General features: G+C 34.8%; 1 protein-coding gene, 1 long non-coding RNA gene and 1 pseudogene across 2 annotated transcripts; 1 reads left to right on the top strand and 2 right to left on the bottom strand.

Annotated features, from left to right (window-relative positions):
* Positions 1-251: 251 nt before the first annotated feature.
* Positions 252-14,908, bottom strand: LOC136216601 (cytochrome P450 71D445-like; annotated as a pseudogene).
* Positions 2,531-3,399, top strand: LOC136232940 (uncharacterized). The gene is made up of 3 exons (XR_010690726.1): positions 2,531-2,599; positions 2,789-2,838; positions 2,938-3,399. It is a non-coding gene; the product is annotated as an uncharacterized lncRNA (long non-coding RNA).
* Positions 14,909-16,162: 1,254 nt separating the features above from the next.
* Positions 16,163-19,038, bottom strand: LOC136232234 (cytochrome P450 71D445-like). Its single transcript, XM_066021662.1, has 3 exons — positions 18,502-19,038; positions 16,975-17,378; positions 16,163-16,786 (listed from the first exon to the last, which is right to left on the bottom strand). Exons 1-3 carry the CDS (start codon positions 19,004-19,006, stop codon positions 16,163-16,165), a joined length of 1,533 nt encoding a protein of 510 aa, XP_065877734.1. The 5' UTR covers positions 19,007-19,038.
* Positions 19,039-20,794: the final 1,756 nt, after the last annotated feature.

Genomic DNA, 20,794 nt, shown 5'->3' with positions numbered 1-20,794 from the left:
GGTAGCTTTATGCGTTTGCCTAAAATTAAAATTGGTTTGTGAGTTTACAAAGTACGTTGGTAGCTTTATGCGTTTGTCGATTTGTTCAAAGTGATCTATTGGCCCCTTAAACTTGGTTAGAGTTATATATTAGACCCTTCAACTTTTTTAAAGTGATCATTTTGTCGAAATCCTCTTTTGTTTACCCACCTGGACTTAACGGTTTAATCATATAATTTTAAGCAAGTTCAGTGAGCCAACCAGATATTTCTTAACTACGGAGACGAATCAGACTTTTCAGTAAACTTCAAGGGGACTCATGATGTATTAAGCCTTTATTAATACTATCAAGATACATATTTGTCTTTGTTCAAGCCTAACAACACACAAATGGTAAGATTTAACAACAAAGATACACTAAACATGATAAAACATTACATGAAACTAATTAACTGATATTATTTAACTAGCAGGAGGATGGTATGGAGTAGGAATGATGCAGAGATTAAATTTCCTTTTGGTAGTAATACCAATCTCTTCGGTCATATCAAGATTGTTGGATTTGATTCCATCAGCGAGTTTCCAATCAAAATGATATAACAACTTGGCAAGTGGAAGATCAACATTAGCTAACCCAAACAATATTCTAGGACAACTTCTCCTTCCAGCACCAAATGGAAGGTACTCAAAATTACTATTTCCTCTAAAATCCATTGAACTATCAATAAATCTCTCTGGTTTAAATTCGTTCGGATCATCCCAATATTTTGGATCTCGTCCCATTGCTCAGGTATTAACCATGATTCTAGATTTGACTGGAATATCATATCCATCAATCACACAACCCTTTGCACATTCTCTTGGAATCAACAATGGAACAGGAGGATGTAGCCTGGAGCTTTCTTTAATTACTAACTTTAGGTACTTTAATTCATGCAAATCTGCTTCATCTACTCTTCCTTTTGTATTGTATTTTTTGTCTTATTTCTGCTTGTGCCTTTTCCATTACTTTAGGTTTTTTTATTAGTTCAGACATTGTCCATTCTATTGTTGTAGCGGAAGTATCAACACCAGTAGAAAATATAGCCTGAATTAAAATCAGACATCATTAGAGTAGACTTATGTCCACACAAATATATGCTGGAAATTTTACGTAAATATAAAAGATGACTCAAAGAAGCAAAAATAAATAAATAAATAAAGCTCATTATGTACATATATGTGAAAACCGACAATATTATATCTTATGTGAGAGATAATAATAAAAGTTATTCTCAACACTACAAGAAAAACAAACAATAATGAGCAAAAAATAATGAGTGGTGAAAAAACCTATCATTAAAAGTATATTTTCTATAATTTTAATGAGTGGAAATAAAAACCTGTCATTATTAATTATAAAAAACTTAACTTTACTAAAATTTTTAACATTAAGCTCATTATAAGTGCTAAATATTTTGGGCGGGATAAATTCCCACCAAAACAAAACCCACTTGACCCTAATAAAGAAATAAAAAATACTTTGTAATGTTAAAAGAAAAGAGAAAATAAAATATTGCAGTCCATCTCTCTCCTGTACGAAACTCTCTCTCTCTCTCTCTCCTCTCTCTTTGATTAGCTCCGGAAGGAAATCATTCCCTTACTCGAATTAGCTCTAGAAACCATCTTCGTCCACCTCTATTGTCACACTCTGATCAATTGGACGATCCCCATGATCGACTGGGACAAGAATTGGTAAGCTCCCTTGTGCATGAGATTGTTGCCCTTTGTACTCTTCTCCTCAAAATCCGAGTTTTTCTGGTTCTCAAATTAAACAAAAGTTTAGCTATTTTATTGTTTATTTGTATAAATGCCATTATTAGATATATACTTATGCCTTTATTTGCAGGTCTACTGGAAAACCTAATTTGTGCGATTGTGTTTTTCTTATGCTTTATTTCTTTTTTTCGTTCGACTTGGTTAGGTTTGTGTTAACAATATGTTTTTTTTAATAATTTTGCAGATATGATCTTTCAATTGCGACTTAGAATTAATTACTTGAACCATGTTATGGAGTCAAAAAGAAACATCTCTATATGGGTGGGTTTCTCTGAAATCTATTTTACATTGTAAAACTTTCAGGAATTTCAATTGTACAGATAGCCATTAGGACTCTATTTCAATCCTCTATGTGTATTGGAATGAGTCTAATGATGAACTGAACATTTGGAATGATGAGTATTGAGAAGAATTAAGAATTTTCCCTGGAATGAATATCAATTCCCTTGACCTGATTGGATATACTTCAATTGATGTAGGGAAATGTATTTTAATTTGGTTCTGAGTTGGAAGATAGTAATTTTAAGCACTTTTGACTCTTGTAACTTGAATTTTATTTCACTCATTATGATAATTTCTTAATATTTTTCTAGTCATTGTTGATATTGGATGTATGGGGAAAGTATATTTTTGATGGCTTGGTGATGTTTTGCTTACTTATGCTCTTTCTTTCTCTTTTGTCGATGTGTAATTGCAAAAAGACCATCAATCTTTGACGATTGACTGTTGAAACATAGGTGTTAAGGAAAAACTTATGGAAGCTACAAAAGAGCTTCAAGATGTTTTAACTACTAGAACAGAGGTTAGTCTTACAAATAGTTGTCATTACTGTATTTGCTTAGCATATTATAACTATTTACTGTGTGTCAAAGGAGCTCCAATTGCTGCTTCTATTTCATTCTGGTTATCATTCTTTATGTTGATTGCTTATGTGATGTTTGGTAAGAAGTTTGAGCATACTTGGGATGGATTTTCCTTTGATTCTTTCCAGTACGTTCTTACTCGATTGAAACTTTCCCTTCCTTCTGCTGCAATGGTGTGGTAAGTATTCATGCTATACTTACCGATAATCTACTACACAAATTAAGACTTAATACATCACAAACCCCTGAACTTGTACAATTTATGTTGTTTTGGCAGTTTGGAATATTGGGCATTTGAAATTTTGGTGTTGTTAGCAGGAGTAAAGACTCAACCATAACTACCTCACTCGTTGCTATATGGTTCATTTCTTTCACTTCCTTTTCTTCCATAAAAAAGCTGAAATACTTGGTACAATTCATCATTTTCACTCAATTTTTTGCAACTGACAGAAAGTTCCATTCTTTTGTTTTTAATGTAAGGTATTAAAATGACATGATTGTATCAAGTATAGAAGTCAAATTTCAGCTTTTTTTCTTTGTTTTGTGTTGATTTTCAGCTATTAGACATACTGCCTTGTTCATTTGGATATGCAGTGTGAATACAGAAGCTATAGCCTTCAATTTAACTTATGGCCTAAGTGCTGCTGCAAGGTTTAATTCTACCTAATTCATACTTTCTTGAATTCATAATAATTTAAGCTAATTTATGAGTGACATTACAGCACAAGGGTGTCAAATGAGTTAGGAGCAGGCCATCCAGAGAACGCTAAGGGAGCCATGGCAGTGAGTCTTAAGCTTTCACTGATTCTTGCTCTGTTGATGGCGTTGGGTCTAGCACTTGGTCACACCTTCTGGGTTGGTCTTTTCAGTGATAGCAATACAATAATAAAGGAATTTGCCTATTTCACACCATTTCTTGCAATTTCAATTACACTATTATCAATACTGGTCTGTTAAGTGAGCTTATTCTCAATTGGCATTCTGATTGTTGCCATTCTTTTATTTCATTACATATTATTCTTATGGCTATCCACAAATATTACTATATGTTTGTAGGATGCAATCAATATCAAAGAAACTTTACTGTATTCTCCCTTGATTCCGTGTTGTTTCGGCAAGTTAGAACAGTAGTATTGATGTTATATATAAATGGGGTAATTAGGAGTTACAATGAGTGCAGTGAGAGTGCTAATGAGGATATCTTGATTTTCTTTTTTCAGGTGGACTTAGCAACTCGAGGTCAGGTTTGATAACCTGCTTTCAAATTTTGGTTTTCATGTGGTAGCATGAAACAGTCACCTTAAAGCACATAGCTTCTAATACTCTATCGTTTCTCTAATTTCAGAGGACCTGGTGGCCACTGCTGGCAAGCTAATGCAGGCAGCTCAATACCATTCGGTGGAACAGGTTTAAATGTCAGGTCTCTGTTGTTTTAAATTTCCCATTTAGTTATTTGCTGATTCATTATGTTGATTAGATTATATGTATAATTTACTAACAGCTTGTTGAAGTTGCAGTCCCCAATCCAAAGAAAGATGAGATTCTGGTGAAATTAGAAGCAACTAGTCTAAATCCATTTGATTGGAAAATTCAGAAGGGCACAGTGCGACCTATCTTACCTCGTAGATTCCCCTGTTCCTGGTAACTCTATTTTCTTGCTCATTACTTTCCTAAAACTTATTAAAATGCTCATTCACTTGGCTCTCTGTTCCTCTTAAATTGTTGGTTACATGTCTGATCCTGAAGTAGAGTCTGTATATGCTGTAAGGAAACTCCTCTTTAATAAAATTTCCTAATTTGGTTTCCATTTTGGCAATATATGCCCGAAACCCAGTACAACATGTTTCTAGGTATTTTCAGTGCATACTGAATATAGGAACCCAGTACGACATGATTCTGGGTGTTTCTGATTGAGAAATTAAAACTATTGGAAAAGAATTCGTGATTATACTGATATTCATGTCCTCCGTGGTGGCCTAGTAAGTTGTACCCTTCATTCTTTTTGTCTATTCTTTCTTCTCACTGTTAGTGATTGGGAAGTATATACTCCTCAGTCATTAAAGTAGTTTATTATTGTTAATTACATCCACACAGGGAAACTTGAGATGCATATATTTGATTGCGAAAACTTTAGCTATATGTAAAACATTTCAGGCTTTCAAACATAAATGAAAAGAAAGTATATAAATGATAACTGGGTAGATACATTTAAATGCAAGAAATTAATATATAGTCCTGACCTCTAACAGAATACTTTTTACAATGAGGTGTTTATATGTGAAAGCCTTTGCAATCAGAAACTATTGATGAAAGAGCAGAGTCTCCATCCCCTTTGACCTTGGATGCCCACTTTGAGTTGCAACGGAGCTCACGAATGTGACAGCCCCTAATTAATTCTCCTTTTACTCGTGTTGCTAACACCTAAAAATCCCTCTTTCCCATAGACATCATCTTTTTGTTGATATGCACAATTTTTTTGGTATTTAGCTCTATTCTTCATAGATTTCCATACTTTGACTACTTAATAGAATTCTGATTTCATTTTGTAGGATTTCCCAGTACTTTGAATGTGATTATACCTTATTTGCTAGAGTGTAAAAATTATACCTTCAATCTTTGATATGTTAATGAGATGATTTCATTGGAATTTATGTGTTCTTTTAACATGTCTGAGAGTTGAATGTATCTAATCTAGAGTAGCTCTCTTCAATCCAAATTATTATAAATATTTTTAATTAGATGATTTTTAACTATTATAAATATTTTTAATCATTATAAATACTTCTAATGAGTGTATTTTTAATAATTATAAATACTTCTAATGAGTGTTTTTTTAATCATTCTATAGTTTCTAGTAAGGGTAAATGTCCACTCACTATAAGTTAATAATGAGTGGAGCTATTCCGCTCATTAATACTTTTAGTAAGAAGGGCTTTCTCAAGGGGAAAATTCCGCTCATTAAAAACCATTAATGAGTGGAACTAAACTTTTAGTGATGGTATTTCCCATCATTAAATCCCCTTAACTATCAGCTTAAGTTTTTTGTGTGTAAATAAGTGAATAGTCCCTACATTTGTTGATATATTTAGTTGTTTAGTACTCATATTTTAATAATACATTATTTTTTTATAAGTAAGATGGTTTGATGCAGTGGCAAGGCACATTCCAAAGTAGGGTTAATTACATGATATAGTTCTCAAAGTCTTAAATAGAATGATACCCCACATAATTTAATTTTTTTAAAGTGAATCTCGAGCGAAACCAACTTCCTAAAGTGAATCTCGAAGGAAACCAACTTACTAAAGTGTACCAACTTCCTGAGGATACTTTAAAATAAACAGGGATCATGAGACTATTTAATATTTTTAAAATGTATTTTGTAAACTATAATATATATTTTATTAGCTTTGTCAAATATTGAATTGAACAAAACTATATTCTTCAAAAAAAAAAAAAAAATTGAACAAAGCTATAACAATCACTTTTTCTTTAAGAATTATATATAACAAGGTGTTCAATTATAAATAGGCACAACACCCATTTGTAACTAGTGTCTTTATATTATTTTACAAGTTTATTTGAGAGATGGGCAAAAAAAAATTTGATGAGGTTGAAGAGCGAGCTGCTAAGTTTCTGACGGGTGGGCCGTCCTCTCTTACTCCGCCATATTAAAAGATAACCTTATATTTATTAAAGTCTCAATTCTGATACATAATTCTAAAAGTGGAGTATATTTCCAACAATGAGAAAAGTCTTATGTTTCTATATTTGATTCAATTAAATCCTTCTAGGGTAAGTCTTTATATTCAAATTTGATGCCCTAATTAAATTCCTCATTTTTCTTCTATTACAGTGATAGAAGAAATAGATGCCTTGAAGCAGAACGAGACTTGGGATTTAGTTTCCAAACCCAAAGATGTGAAGCCTATTTCTTGCAAATGGGTTTATAAAGTAAAGCAGCGCCCTAACGGTTCAATTCATAGATATAAAGCTCGATTGGTGGCTCGAGGATTCTCACAGAAGTATGGTTTGGACTATGACGAGACATTTAGTCCAGTTGCAAACCACAGTACGTGTTCTACTAGCACTTGCAGCTAGTAAAGATTGGAAGCTCTGGCAGATGGATGTGAAGAATGCTTTCTTACATGGCAAATTGGATCGAGAGATATACATGGACCAGCCTCAAGGGTTCGAGATCAAGGCTCAACCAAACTATATATGCAAGCTGAAGAAAGCGTTGTATGGATTGAAGCAAGCACCCAGAGCATGGTAAGGGAAAATAGCGAAGTTCTTAATTCAAAGTGGCTACATGATGGCACCAGATGATTCGAGTTTGTTCGTGAAAGTCCAAGGTGAGAAGTTGGCTATAATATCAGTTTATGTTGATGATCTTATCATCACAGGTGATGCTGCTGCTGAGATAAATCAAGTTAGAGCCAACTTATCAGTACAATTTCAAATGAAATCATTGGGAGAGTTAAATCATTTCCTTGGTCTTGAAGTTGAACGCATAAAGGAATGACTTTTCTTGTGTCAGCATAAGTATGCTAAAGATCTTTTGGAGAAGTTTGGGATGCTCGAATGCAAGCCTATTTCAACTCCAGTAGAAGTACACATAAAGTTATGTTCCGCTGAAGGAAAAGGACTTAGAAGATGCTACAATATATAGACAACTAGTTGGAAGCCTGATCTATCTCACTCGGACGAGGCCAGACATATCATATGCAGCAAGTATGGTAAGTCGGTTTATGCAGAATCCGAAGAAGCCTCATTTAGAAGCTATTCGACGAATTCTTCGATATGTTCGAGGTACAATGGAAAATGGTATTTTATATAAGAAAGGAGGAAAGATTGAGGTGCGCGGATATTGTGATGCTGATTACGCTGGAGATCATGACACAAGACGTTCGACTACAGGTTATGTGTTTAGTCTTGGATGAGGACCTATATCTTGGTGCAGCAAGAGACAACCTACGGTTTCATTATCAAGTAACGAAGCATAATATAGGGCAGCAGCAACAATAGCTCAAGAATGTACTTGGCTTATACAACTTATGAAGGATCTTCACCAGCCAGTAGATTACTCGGTACAGTTATATTGTGATAATCAGTCAGCTATTCACTTGACCGAGAATCCAATGTTCCACGCGAGAACCAAACATGTGGAGGTGCATTATCACTTCATAAGAGAGAAGGTTTTACGCGGAGACATCAAGATGTATTATGTGAAGACCGATGATCAAATTACCGACATATTTCCGAAAGGACTGAATGGTGCAAAATTTGAACAGTTCAAAAGGCATCTAGGAATGACAAGCAAGTACGAGTTACTAAAAGTCGGTGTTGAGGGGAAGTATTGAAAGTCCACCACTGACTTTGGTTATAGACCAAAATACAAATCTAGAATTTACTAAAGAAAAATCTAGCAATAATTGAGACAGATTTTTAAATGCACCGACTTAGTTTTGTGGATGAAATTTAGCCAAACTAAGTATAAATACATATGTTGAGATGAGTGCAAAGTGAGAGAGTCTAGAGCAAATAATAAGTGAGGAGTTATGGGTGAGTGACCCAAATGTGCATATAAAATCCAAATATAGTAATTTTGTGTGTGATGTGTATGAAAAATGAGTGGAGTGAGTAATGTAATAAATTGTCAAAGTTCAATTTGACACAAGTAAAATAATTCCATTTGCAATTAGATCTTCCATATACATAATTTAACAAGTGGTATCAGAGCGGGCGGTCAAGGACCGGTACGTGGTCGAGTGCAGGCAAGCGGTGAGGGACCGAGAGTCGAGTGCTTCGAAAGTTCGTGATCCGGGATCGTGGTGGTACGAGGTATTTTTAGCGCGCAGTCTGGGACTGTAAAAATTATTGGTCGGTGTTACTTGGTTAATTACAAGAGATAACTAAGTCGTGATGGCAGACATGTCTACCTCGGTAAGCACTTTTGAAAAACTCAATAATAATAATTATAGTACTTGGACTACTCGTATGCAATTTTATCTGCTCGGCCAAGATTTGTGGGAGACTGTTGGAGGAAACGAAACCGCGCCTCCGACGGAACAAAATGACCTTAAGAAATGGAAGGTCAAGTGTGGTAAAGCTATGTATGCTTTATCAATTTCGATGGAGGACGATTTGCTGCAACGCATCAAGGATGCTAAAAACCCCAAAGAAGCGTGGGACACTCTTACCAGAGTATTTCCAAGAACGAACGACGCCAAGCTCCAACAACTCGAGAACGAGTTACTGTCGGTCTCGCAAGATGACATGACGGTGAGTCAATACTTTACTAAAGTTAAAACTTTATGTCAAGAAATTTCAAAATTGGATCCTGAAAATAAAATTACTGAAACAAAAATGAGAAAAATAATAGTCCATGGGCTGCGTCCCGAATTTAACGCGATTGTCACGGCAACCCGTGGATGAGCTAAAGAGCCAAGTTTAAATGAATTAGAAAATACCTTGGCTAATCAAGAGGCTCTAGACAAGCAAATTTCTAAAGTCTCAGTCAATGATGAAGATAAAGCTCTTTTTAGCAATAAAAAGAGCAAGGATCCAAAAGAGACGAGATCGAGAAATGGCGAAAGATTCAAAAAGGATTGCAGAAAAGGCAACAAAGAGGGAGTTGGCAATAAGGGGGAGCTCACCACAACCACAAGCAAACACACGAGAAGACACATCGGCACAAGAACGACCAATGTTATAATTGTGGCAAAAGAGGCCACTATGCTCGAGACTGCAGATACAAGAAAGCAGAAGGAAACGTTGCAACATCAACACATGCTCAAAATGAAATAGAAGAAGATTGGGATTTTGAGGCTTCGTGTGCAATTATAGAGCCAGTGACATGTGATACAATCATGCCTTCCATAGTAGATGAAAATGATGAGCTAGCACTTACCGCTGTAAGTAATAAATTTATCAATTATCATAATGATTGGATAGTGGACTCTGGATGCTCTAATCATATGACAGAAGATAAGGAAAAATTATCAAGCATGATAGAGTATAGAGGGGAGCGAGTTGTTGTCACCGCGAACAACTCAAAAGTACCAATCACACATGTTGGCAAGACGATGGTCGTGCCTCGATACAACTCTAAGGAAGTACAATTGGAGAATGTATTTCATGTACCTGGGATGACAAAGAACTTGATATCAGTGTCGCAGTTGACATCCTCAAGCAACTACGTGGTATTTGGTCCAAACGACGTGAAAGTGTATCGAAGTTTGAGGCCAACAAGCACACCTCTTATGGAGGGAAGAAAACTTGAGTCTGTCTACGTAATGTCAGCACAAACAGCCTATGTAGACAAAGCTAGAAAGAACGAGACAGCCATTCTGTGGCATGCACGCCTGGGACACGTGAGCTATCGTAAGTTGAAAGTGATGATGAAGAAGTCGATGCTCAATGGACTTCCACAACTTGATGTTCGAGATGACATAGTATGTGTCGGATGCCAGTTCGGTAAAGCACACCAGTTGCCATATGAAGATTCTCAGTATCGAGCAAAGGAGCCGCTCGAGTTGGTGCACTCTGATGTATTTGGTCGTGTGAAGCAACCATCAGTTAGTGGTCATCAATATATGATAACTTTTATTGACGATTTCTCAAGGTACGTATGGGTATATTTTATGAAAAACAAGTCAGAAGCATTTAGCAAGTTCCAAGAGTTCAAGGAGAAGGTCGAGAAGGAACTTGATCGGAAGATCCAACGCCTTCGCACTGACAATGGATGAGAGTATACTTCGCACGAGTTCTCAAGATACTTACAAGATTGTAAGATTCGACGACAATTGACTTGTCCTAATACTCCACAACAAAATGGGGTAGCAGAAAGGCAAAATAGACACCTTGCGGAGATATGCAGAAGTATGTTACATGCGAAGAATGTTCCACCTCGGTTTTGGGCGGAATGTATGAAGACAGCTGCAGATGTTATCAACAAACTATCACAAGCACCACTTGGATTCATTTCACCCTTCGAGAAATTATGGAAGATCAAACCCACTGTAAGTCACTTTCGAGTATTTGGTTGCGTATGTTATGTTTTCGTTCCTAATCATTTACGCAGCAAATTTGATAAGAAAGTTATAAGATGCATCTTCGTGGGTTATGATAATCAAAGAAAGGGGTGGAAGTGTTGTGACCCAACAACAGGAATGTGTTATACATCAAGAAATGTGGTGTTTGACGAAGCTTCATCCTGGTGGTCCCCTCATGAAGTTGTACTACCCGATTCAAAAGAAATTGATGAGAAATTACAGGAAAGACTTGAAAGGGACGAGGCAGCTGAAGAAATCATTCCAGAAGTGGAACCGATAGAAGAAAACCTCGAGAGCAAGTCACCTGAAAAGGCTCAATCTCCATGGCGTACAAGAGTACATCAAACACCTAAAGAAGAACGGCCAAGTCAACTCGAGGAGATCGTTAATGATGACAAATCAACAGAAGAACAACAATCACTGGTGCGAAGGTCAACAAGAAAAAGGAGACCAAATCCTAAGTATGCTAATGCAGCAGTAATTGAAGAATCAATTAAGGAGCCTGAGACGTACGAAGAAGCATCCTCAATTAAGGAGTAGAGAAAGGCTATGTAAGAAGAAATAGATGCCTTGAAGCAGAACGAGACTTGGGATTTAGTTCCCAAACCCAAAGATGTGAACCCTATTTCTTGCAAATGGGTTTATAAAGTAAAGCAGCGCCCTGACGGTTCAGATGAGAGATATAAAGCTCGATTGGTGGCTCAAGGATTCTCACAGTAGTATGGTCTAGACTATGACGAGACATTTAGTCCAGTTGCAAAGATCACCACAGTACATGTTGTACTAGCACTTGCAGCTAGTAAAGATTGGAAGCTCTGGCAGATGGATGTGAAGAATGCTTTCTTACATGGCGAATTGGATCGAGAAATATACATGGACCAGCCTCAAGGGTTCGAGAGCAGGGCTCAACCAAATTATATATGCAAGCTGAAGAAAGCGTTGTATGGATTGAAGCAAGCACCTAGAGCATGGTACGGGAAAATAGCGGAGTTCTTAATTCAAAGTGGCTACATGATGGCACCAGCTGATTCGAGTTTGTTAGTGAAAGTCCAAGGTGAGAAGTTGGCTATAGTATTAGTTTATGTTGATGATCTTATCATCACAAGTGATGCTGCTGCTGAGATAAATCAAGTTAGAGCCAACTTATCAGTATGATTTCAAATGAAATCATTGGGAGAGTTAAATCATTTCCTTGGTCTTGAAGTTGAACGCACAAAGGAATGCCTTTTCTTGTGTCAGCATAATTATGCTAAAGATCTTTTGGAGAAGTTTGGGATGCTCGAATGCAAGCCTATTTCAACTCCAGTAGAAGTACATATAAAGTTATGTTCCGCTGAAGGAAAGGACTTAGAAGATGCTACAATGTACAGACAACTAGTTGGAAGCCTGATCTATCTCACTCTAACGAGGCCAGACATATCATATGCAGTAAGTATGGTAAGTCGGTTTATGCAGAATCCGAAGAAGCCTCATTTAGAAGCTATTCGACGAATTCTTCGATATGTTCGAGGTACAATGGAAAATGGTATTTTATACAAGAAAGGAGGAAAGATTGAGGTGTGCGGATATTGTGATGCTGATTACGCTGGAGATCATGACACAAGACGTTCGACTATAGGTTATGTGTTTAGTCTTGGATCAGGACCTATATCTTGGTGCAGCAAGAGACAAACTGCAGTTTCATTATCAAGTACCGAAGCAGAATATAGGGCAGCAGCAAGAGCAGCTCAATAATGTACTTGGCTTATACAACTTATGAAGGATCTTCACCAGCCAGTAGATTACTCGATACAGTTATATTGTGATAGTCAGTCAACTATTCATTTGACCGAGAATCCAATCTTCCACGCGAGAACCAAACATGTGGAGGTGCATTATCACTTCATAAGAGAGAAGTTTTACGCGGAGACATCAAGATGTATTATGTGAAGACCGATGATCAAATTGCCGACATATTTACGAAAGGACTGAACGGTGCAAAATTTGAACAGTTCAGAAGGCAACTAGGAATGACAAACAAGTACGAGTTACTAAAAGTCGGTGTTGAGGGGAAGTATTAAAAGTCCACCACCGACTTTGGTTGTGTACCAAAATACAAATCTAGAATTTACTAAAGAAAAATCTAGCAATAATTGAGACAAAATTTTAAAGACAAATTTTTAAATGCACCGACTTAGTTTTGTGGATGAAATTTAGCCAAACTAAGTATAAATACATGTGTTGAGATGAGTGCAAAGTGAGAGAGTCTGGAGCAAATAATAAGTGAGGAGTTATAGGTGAGTGACCCAAGTGTGCATATAAAAACAAAATATAGTAATTTTGTGTGTGATGTGTACGAAAAATGAGTGGAGTGAGTAATGTAATAAATTGTCAAATTTCAATTTGACACAAGTAAATAATTCCATTTGCAATTAGATCTTCCATATACATAATTTAACTGTGATATCCCAATTTTCTGTCTATAGACTTTGAGCCAGAAATTTTACTTAATTCTCGAGTATTTCATTTGTTTCTCACGGATTGATAGATGGCTTTGTAAATTTTACTTTAAATGGCTTTGTATCTCATTTGTACGATCACTGCTATAGGTTACGGCCTTTGGTGTTCATCATGTGCTATATGGTTGAAAATGTAATTTTGATAATTCATAATTGCATATATTAAAGGAGTTTGAATGATTTGTGTGGATCTAGATTTGGAGTCCCAATAATTGAAACTAGGGTTATAATCTATTTGGGAATTTTTTTTTATGGGAGATATCAGCCATCTTTAAATATATAATTGGTTAACTTCAGGTTTAACTGTTTGCTTGCTGATAACGGCTAGATATTAATTGATTTTCATGCGAAATTGCGATAAGCAGTTGTTTTAAAATTCTAACCAACACATCATATCTATTGTGATGAATAGAACAGCAAAAAGTAAGAACCAAGAGAGCATTAGACCTTCTTATAAAAGTTTAAGTGTTAATTTTTGTATTTAGTATCTTGTTGGACATAGCAGATAAATTGATGTCTTGCTCTTTGTTTTCCCTACTGTTAATTTTATATGTTCCATCTATATTGGAGAGGTCAGTATTTTGCTATTTTCCTCTTAACTTCAGGAAAGGATATTTCTATTTCATAAGGGTTGTATTGTTTCCTAAAAATCATTTGTGTTTCCTAACCTACAAGTCTTATTTGAATCTATATAAACCTAGAATACAAGAACAGCAAAAGAATTTTTCCAGCCATACTTATACCTCTAAAGCATTATAATATTCAACATAATAAATTAAAAGACACTAACCACGATAAGTGCTTTGATGGTGTCATCACTCAAAGGAATTTGAAGGTCCCCTTTTTGTTGCAGATTCAAAAGAACATCTACAAGATCTTCTTTCTGATCTGTGAAAGATCCAGATATCTTTGTTCTAGAAGATCTATGTTGTTTCAGGATGTCCTCCACTGTTTCATCAAGTTGCTGGTGAACCTTTTCAAGTCTCTTATTTATCCCACTAAAAATCTCAAGCCATTTGATTGAAGGATAAGCATCAGCAATACTAATCCCTTGCCCAGCTTCAAACATTATTTGCTCTATAGCTGTTACAACTTTATCTTCCCCTTCCCATACCTTTCCATAGGCTACTTTTGAAGTAATGCCATAAGTTAAAGAACTGATCATCTTGGTAATGTTTACAGCTGAACCTGGTTCAGTAGAGGAAATTAAGTCAATAAGCTTCGATGTTTCTTCATCCCTGACTGATCTGAAAGACTCAACACGCTTTGCAGACAGCAACTCTATTGTTGAAATTTTTCGCAACTGTCTCCAGTAATCTCCATAAGGAGAAAAAGTGATGTCTTTATAGCCATAGCTGATACTTTTAGTAGAACTCAATTGAGGCCTTTGAGCAAAGATGAGATCATGGGTTTTGAGGACTTGTTCAGCAGCTTCAGGAGATGAAATCACTATATTTGTAACCTCACCAAGCTTAAGATGGATAATGGGTCCATATTTGTTTGATAATTCTCTCATTTTCTGGTGTGGTAAACATCCAATTAAGTGGTGCATACTTCCTATGAGAGGCAATTTCCATGGCCCTGGAGGAAGGTTTGGAGTTGGGGTTTTGATTTTGTTCCAAATCAGAATAAGGAAGAGGATGGTTAGTATGGGCATTATTGCCCATTCTGAGGAGGCAAAATGAAACTCCGTCATCAAGATTCACACAGCAAAGGCATCGGAAATGGTTAGGATGGTTAGCATAGATATTATTGCCCATTCTGAGAAGGCAAAATGGGATTCCATGGTCAAAATTTACACACAGTAGGTAGCAAAGGGATCAGTCTACTCGGTTTTTGTAATATTGTGGGGAGAGACAAATTTGATATAATAAACAATTATGTAACTAACCAAAAAATAAAAGAAAAATCTAAACAATTATGTATAATAATAATAATAATTCATATGGATAGCAGCTCTTTTATATATATTAGTAATTTATTCCCAACCGATTCATTTAATAATAGTAATTCATATGGCATTTCTTGTTTGTATTATATAATTTATATGTTAGTATTATAGAGATTTGATTGAAAGTATATATAGCTAGGTAGAGTAATTGAAACTATTTTTAATACAAAAATATATATAAAAAGTTGTTTACAGAAAATAATTTTTATGTTGAAGTTGTGATATCTTCTAATATAGTTAAAATATTAAAATTTGTAACTTATTAACACGCTTAACACATTAGTAGTTTCCTGTATTTGCTCTAAAAAAACGGATTGGTTTCTGAGTTTACAAAGTATCTTGGTAGCTTTATCTGTTTGCCTAAAATCAGGGGCGGAGCTAGGGGGGTAGGGGAGGGTCTCCCGACCCTCCAACCCTACGGAACACCTTTGACGAACAGTGGTTCAGTTCTGAGCAGCTCCCCAAAATAGTTAACATTAGTACCTACAATGTAGAATATGATTATATGACATAAAACTAAGTTTGCATAGTTGGTTGTAGTGATAAATGAAGGAATCTCTACATCCAATTGGTCCTGTGTTCAAATCTCCCGTATTTTTGCATCTTATCTTGTGTTACTTTGTTCAAAGTGACCTATTGGTCGCTTAACCTTGCTTAGAATTATATATTAGACCTTTCAACTTGTTTAAAGTGATGTATATATTATTTTGTCAAAATCCTCTTTTGTTTACCGAAGTGGATTTAAGGGGCTTAATTATATAATTTTAAGCAAGTTGAGTGAGCCAACTAGATACTTCTTAATTACGGAGACTAATCAAACTTTTTGGTTAACTTCAAGGGACTCAAGGAACTCATGATGTATTAAGCCTTTATTAATATCAAGATACATATTTGTCGTTGTTCAAACCTAACAACAATTAAGCACAAATGGTAAGATTTAACCACAAAGATACATTAAACATGATAAAACATTACATGAAACTAATTAACAGATAATATTTAACTACTAGGAGGATGGTATGGAGTAGGAATGATGCAGAGATTAAATTTCCTTTTAGCAGTAATACCAATCTCTTCCGTCATATCAAGATTTTCCGATTTGATTCCATCAGTGAGTTTCCAATCAAAATGATATAACAACTTGGCAAGTGGAAGATCTACATTAGCTAACCCAAGCAATATTCCTGGACAACTTCTCCTTCCAGCACCAAATGGAAGGTACTCAAAATTATTATTTCCTCTAAAATCCATTGAACTATCAATAAATCTCTCTGGTTTAAATTCCTCCGGATCATCCCAATATTTTGGATCTCGTCCCATTCCCCATGCATTAACCATGATTCTAGATTTGACTGGAATATCATATCCACCAATGACACAACTCTCTGTACATTCTCTTGGAATCAACAATGGAACAGGAGGATGTAATCTCAAGCTTTCTTTTATTACTAACTTTAAGTACTTCAACTCATGTAAATCTGCTTCATCTACTCTTCCTTTTGTATTGTATTTTTGTCTTATTTCTGCTTGTGCCTTTTCCATTACTTTAGGGTTTTTTATTAGTTCAGACATAGTCCATTCTAATGTTGTAGCTGAAGTATCAACACCAGCAGAAAATATATCCTGAATTAAAATTACACATCATTATAGTAGACTCATGTAGATATTGGTTATACAGATTTGCAGATAGATACCTATAGTATTAGTTAAATACTATATATACTCATCTGCAAATGAACAAAACTACAGACTATCTCTATGTAATTAATCTTTAAAATAATAATGAATATAACACATTAAAATATACTGACCAGGATAAGTGCTTTGATGGTGTCATCACTCAAAGGAATTTGAAGGTCCCCATTTTCTTGCAGATTCAAAAGAACATCTACAAGATCTTCTTTCTGATCCATGCTGCTTACACCGCTGCTGATATTTGTTCTAGCAGATCTATGTTGTTTCAGAATTCCCTCAACTGTTTGATCAAGTTGTTTATGAACTTTTTCAACTCTTTTATTTATACCACTAAACATCTCAAGCCATTTAATTGAAGGATAAGCATCAGCAATACTAATCCCTCTCCCCAATTCCATCATTATTTTCTCCAAACATGTAACAAACACATCTTCCCCTTTCAATACCTTCCCATAAACTGCTCTTGAAGTGATACAATAAGTTAAAGAAGTGATCATCTTCATAAGATTAATACCTGAACCTGTTGGGGTTTTAGATAGAAATAAAAGAAATTAAAATAAATGGTGGAAATAATAAAATTAGATCTGTATAATCATTTCATTTCTTCTATTTCAAAATAACTGTCACATTTAATCAATTTTTTTATTGGAGTAGTGCAAAAATACTTTTAAAATAGTTCTGATCAATTTTACCGCTAAGGTATAAAATGTTGTAATTTTATTTCTTATTTCTAAAATTTTATCAAAATCATGGATAAAATTGCATCATTTTAAATGTTAGAGCTAAAATTGCATTATCAACATTAGCATTATTTTTCCACCTTATACCTTTCTTCTTTCATATTATTTGTTATGTTTATCTACCAAGACAATTTTTTTTCTATTTTACCTTTTTGAACGAATTTGATACTTCCTATAAATTTTAGGGTAAATAATTTATTACTCTTCCCCTTTTTAAGTAATATATTATTTAGTCTCACTATTTTGAAAAATAGATTATAAGTTCCTTATTTTTTATCAATATTAACATTTTGGTCTTTCTTTCAGGACAGTAATAATATGATATAGAATATCAATCTTACTCCGTTATTTTTTGTCTGTCTATTTATGTCATGTCATGTAAGGGTTAAAAATCTAAAAAAAAATAGGTAGAATAACCAAATAGTTAATATTGATAAATGATAGAAAACTTATAATATGGTTTTTAAAATAGAATAACTAAATAGTGTGTTAGTTAAAAATAAGGAGACTAATAAATTATTTATCCTAAATTTAAGCCAAATAAATCTGTATGTACTATTTAGTCAAATGTGACCATTATTTTGAAATAGAGGAACTAACTATTAACTTTGAATCTCAACAACATAACCTCATTCACTAACCGAAATTGATTGGATAAGCTTCGATGTTTAAAATAAGATGAATGAATAATGTGTTAGCTAAAAATGAGGGTACTCGTATATTATTTACCCTAAATTTAAACCAAATCAATCATTATGTACAATTTTTTACCATTATTTTGAACTGGGGCACTAAATATTAACTTTGGTAATCACACTAATTAAAAGCATATTACTTTTTTTTTTTAAACAAAACTGTTAAATCAAATTAACTAATTAACTTTGAATCAAATCTCAACCTAACCTGATTCACTGCACGAAATCGATTCAATAAGCTTCGATGTTTCTTCATCCCTGATTGATCTAAACGACTCAACACGCTTGGCAGCCAGTAACTCCATAGTTGTAATCTTTCTCAACTGTCTCCAGTAATCTCCATAAGGAGAAAAAGTGATGTCTTTATAGCCATAGCTGATACATCTAGCACCACTCATTTGAGGCCTTTGAGCAAACATGAGACCATGAATTTTCAGGACTTGTTCAGCAGCTTCAGGAGATGAAATCACTATATGTGTAACTTCACCAAGCTTAAGATGGATAATAGGTCCGTATTTGTTTGATAAGTCTCTCATTTTCTGGTGTGGTAAACACCCAATTAAATGGTGCATACTTCCTATCAGAGGCAGTGTCCATGGCCCTGGAGGAAGGTTTGGAGTTGGGGTTTTGATTTTGTTCCAAATCAGAATAAGGAAGATGAGGGTTATCATAGAGATTATTGCCCATTCTGAGGATGTAAAATTGGCTTCCATGGTCAAGATTTAGACAGAGTAGGTAGCAATGGGATAAGTGTACTCGGTTTTAGTAATATTGTGGGAACAGACAAATTTGATGTGATATTTATGTAATAAAGAATTATGTATGATAATAAAAAAAATTCAGATGGACTCCAGTTGTTCTATATATAGTAATAATAATTCACATGGCAGATGTTGTTTGTATGTGTATATAATATATACTAGTAGCTCTATAATATTCATGGAAAAAAATATATAATAAGTATTTTGAACTATTAATATTCTTATAATTTGGTTGAGAATTTTATTTATCAAGAAATTAAATCATCTAGAAACTTAAACTCGCTTTTATATATAAAAAAATAAAAAATAAGTAATTTTTAAAAATGATTTATATTCACGGTGGACTATGATGGCTCAGGGAGGAGGGTGGGGAGAGCGGAAAAAATTGGGTTATGAGTGGTAATGGGAGTTGGGGGTAATATCAGACATGGAATCTTGAGGGATATATCTAATTCTGACAAGGGTAGTGAGTGTAAGGGTAAGGCTAGTAGGAGTGAAATGGGCCAATCAGAAGTTATTATTTCCTACTGTATGGCCCACGAATCAAGGGTAATCGGAAAGGGTGGGAGACGTGTAGTGAGGTGCCTAGATGGGAGAGTGGGGGGAATCATAATATGGGAAATATGGAGGATGTTGAAATGGAACTACAAGAGGCGAGAAAGCATAGAAGGGATGTGGAAGGTGGTCATTCTAGTAAGGATAAAGTTGAGGGCAAGGAAAGTATTCCTAACATGGATAAGGAGGTTCCCGAGGATCAAGTTTCGACAAAGCGGTGGCCTGGCACTGACGTGAAAATGGGGGTGAATGTTAATGTGATGAGTTATTCAGAGCATCCATTGATGCGATGATTGTTGATAATGAGCAAGAACACATAATTTTTGAGTTTTTACAGGTTTAAATATTATTACCGGAACATTAGTGCAAGAACACATAATTTTTATAAGTTGAATATGCAAAAGATACAAGTTTTTGGCCTAATAGCAAACTATCCTTGTAGAGATTATCCATATCTCTACCGAAACAGCAAGCCAGAAACTTAAGCAGGATTTATTTCTCACTGAGAATCTCTGTCACGATCGAGATTTTGAAAATCTCATTTGAGATTCTTGATTTTCAGCAAAAAAAAATGCTTAAATCCTTCACTTTTTCCTATTCCACCTCTATTTAAAACACATTTTCTTCTTCCACAATCAATTTCACACCATATCAACTTTAATTTTTACAAATTTTCACCTATCCAACATACTTTCTTTTTCCATAAAATATTTCTGATTTTTTTCCTTACACCTTTTTACTATTCATCTTTTTCCCCAAACACAAACTCCATAACGTAACCCTCCATTTTTCTATCTTTATCACAATTTTTCTATTTTTCTCTCACAAATCCGACATTTATACACCACGCCTAGACATAAGAAGGTTACTTACAATGTGTCCTTTACCTCCTCCATTAATCATTTGCGTGTTGAATATAGAGCTCACATTCGACATTAATTCAGATGAGGAAGGGAAGTGGTATATGCACTCTTTCGGGCCAAAGTTCGTGTTTCACGATATTCTCTTTTGGATTTTACTACAGAGATTTACATTTAGGAATTTGGATAAAATTTATGAAGTTGGGTATGAAGGGATGACTATTTGATTTGCTTTCCTACACATATTTTTTGTGATCAGCCTCAACTATTTGGATGAATTTGGATGACTTTGATTCCAAGAACACTTCTAGCAAGCCCCTTAAAG

Source organism: Euphorbia lathyris, chromosome 1, assembly GCF_963576675.1.
Source record: "Euphorbia lathyris chromosome 1, ddEupLath1.1, whole genome shotgun sequence".
Taxonomy (NCBI): Eukaryota; Viridiplantae; Streptophyta; class Magnoliopsida; order Malpighiales; family Euphorbiaceae; genus Euphorbia; species Euphorbia lathyris.
The sequence above is the reverse complement of the archived record's forward strand: the minus strand, read 5'-3'. Positions and strand labels throughout refer to the sequence as shown.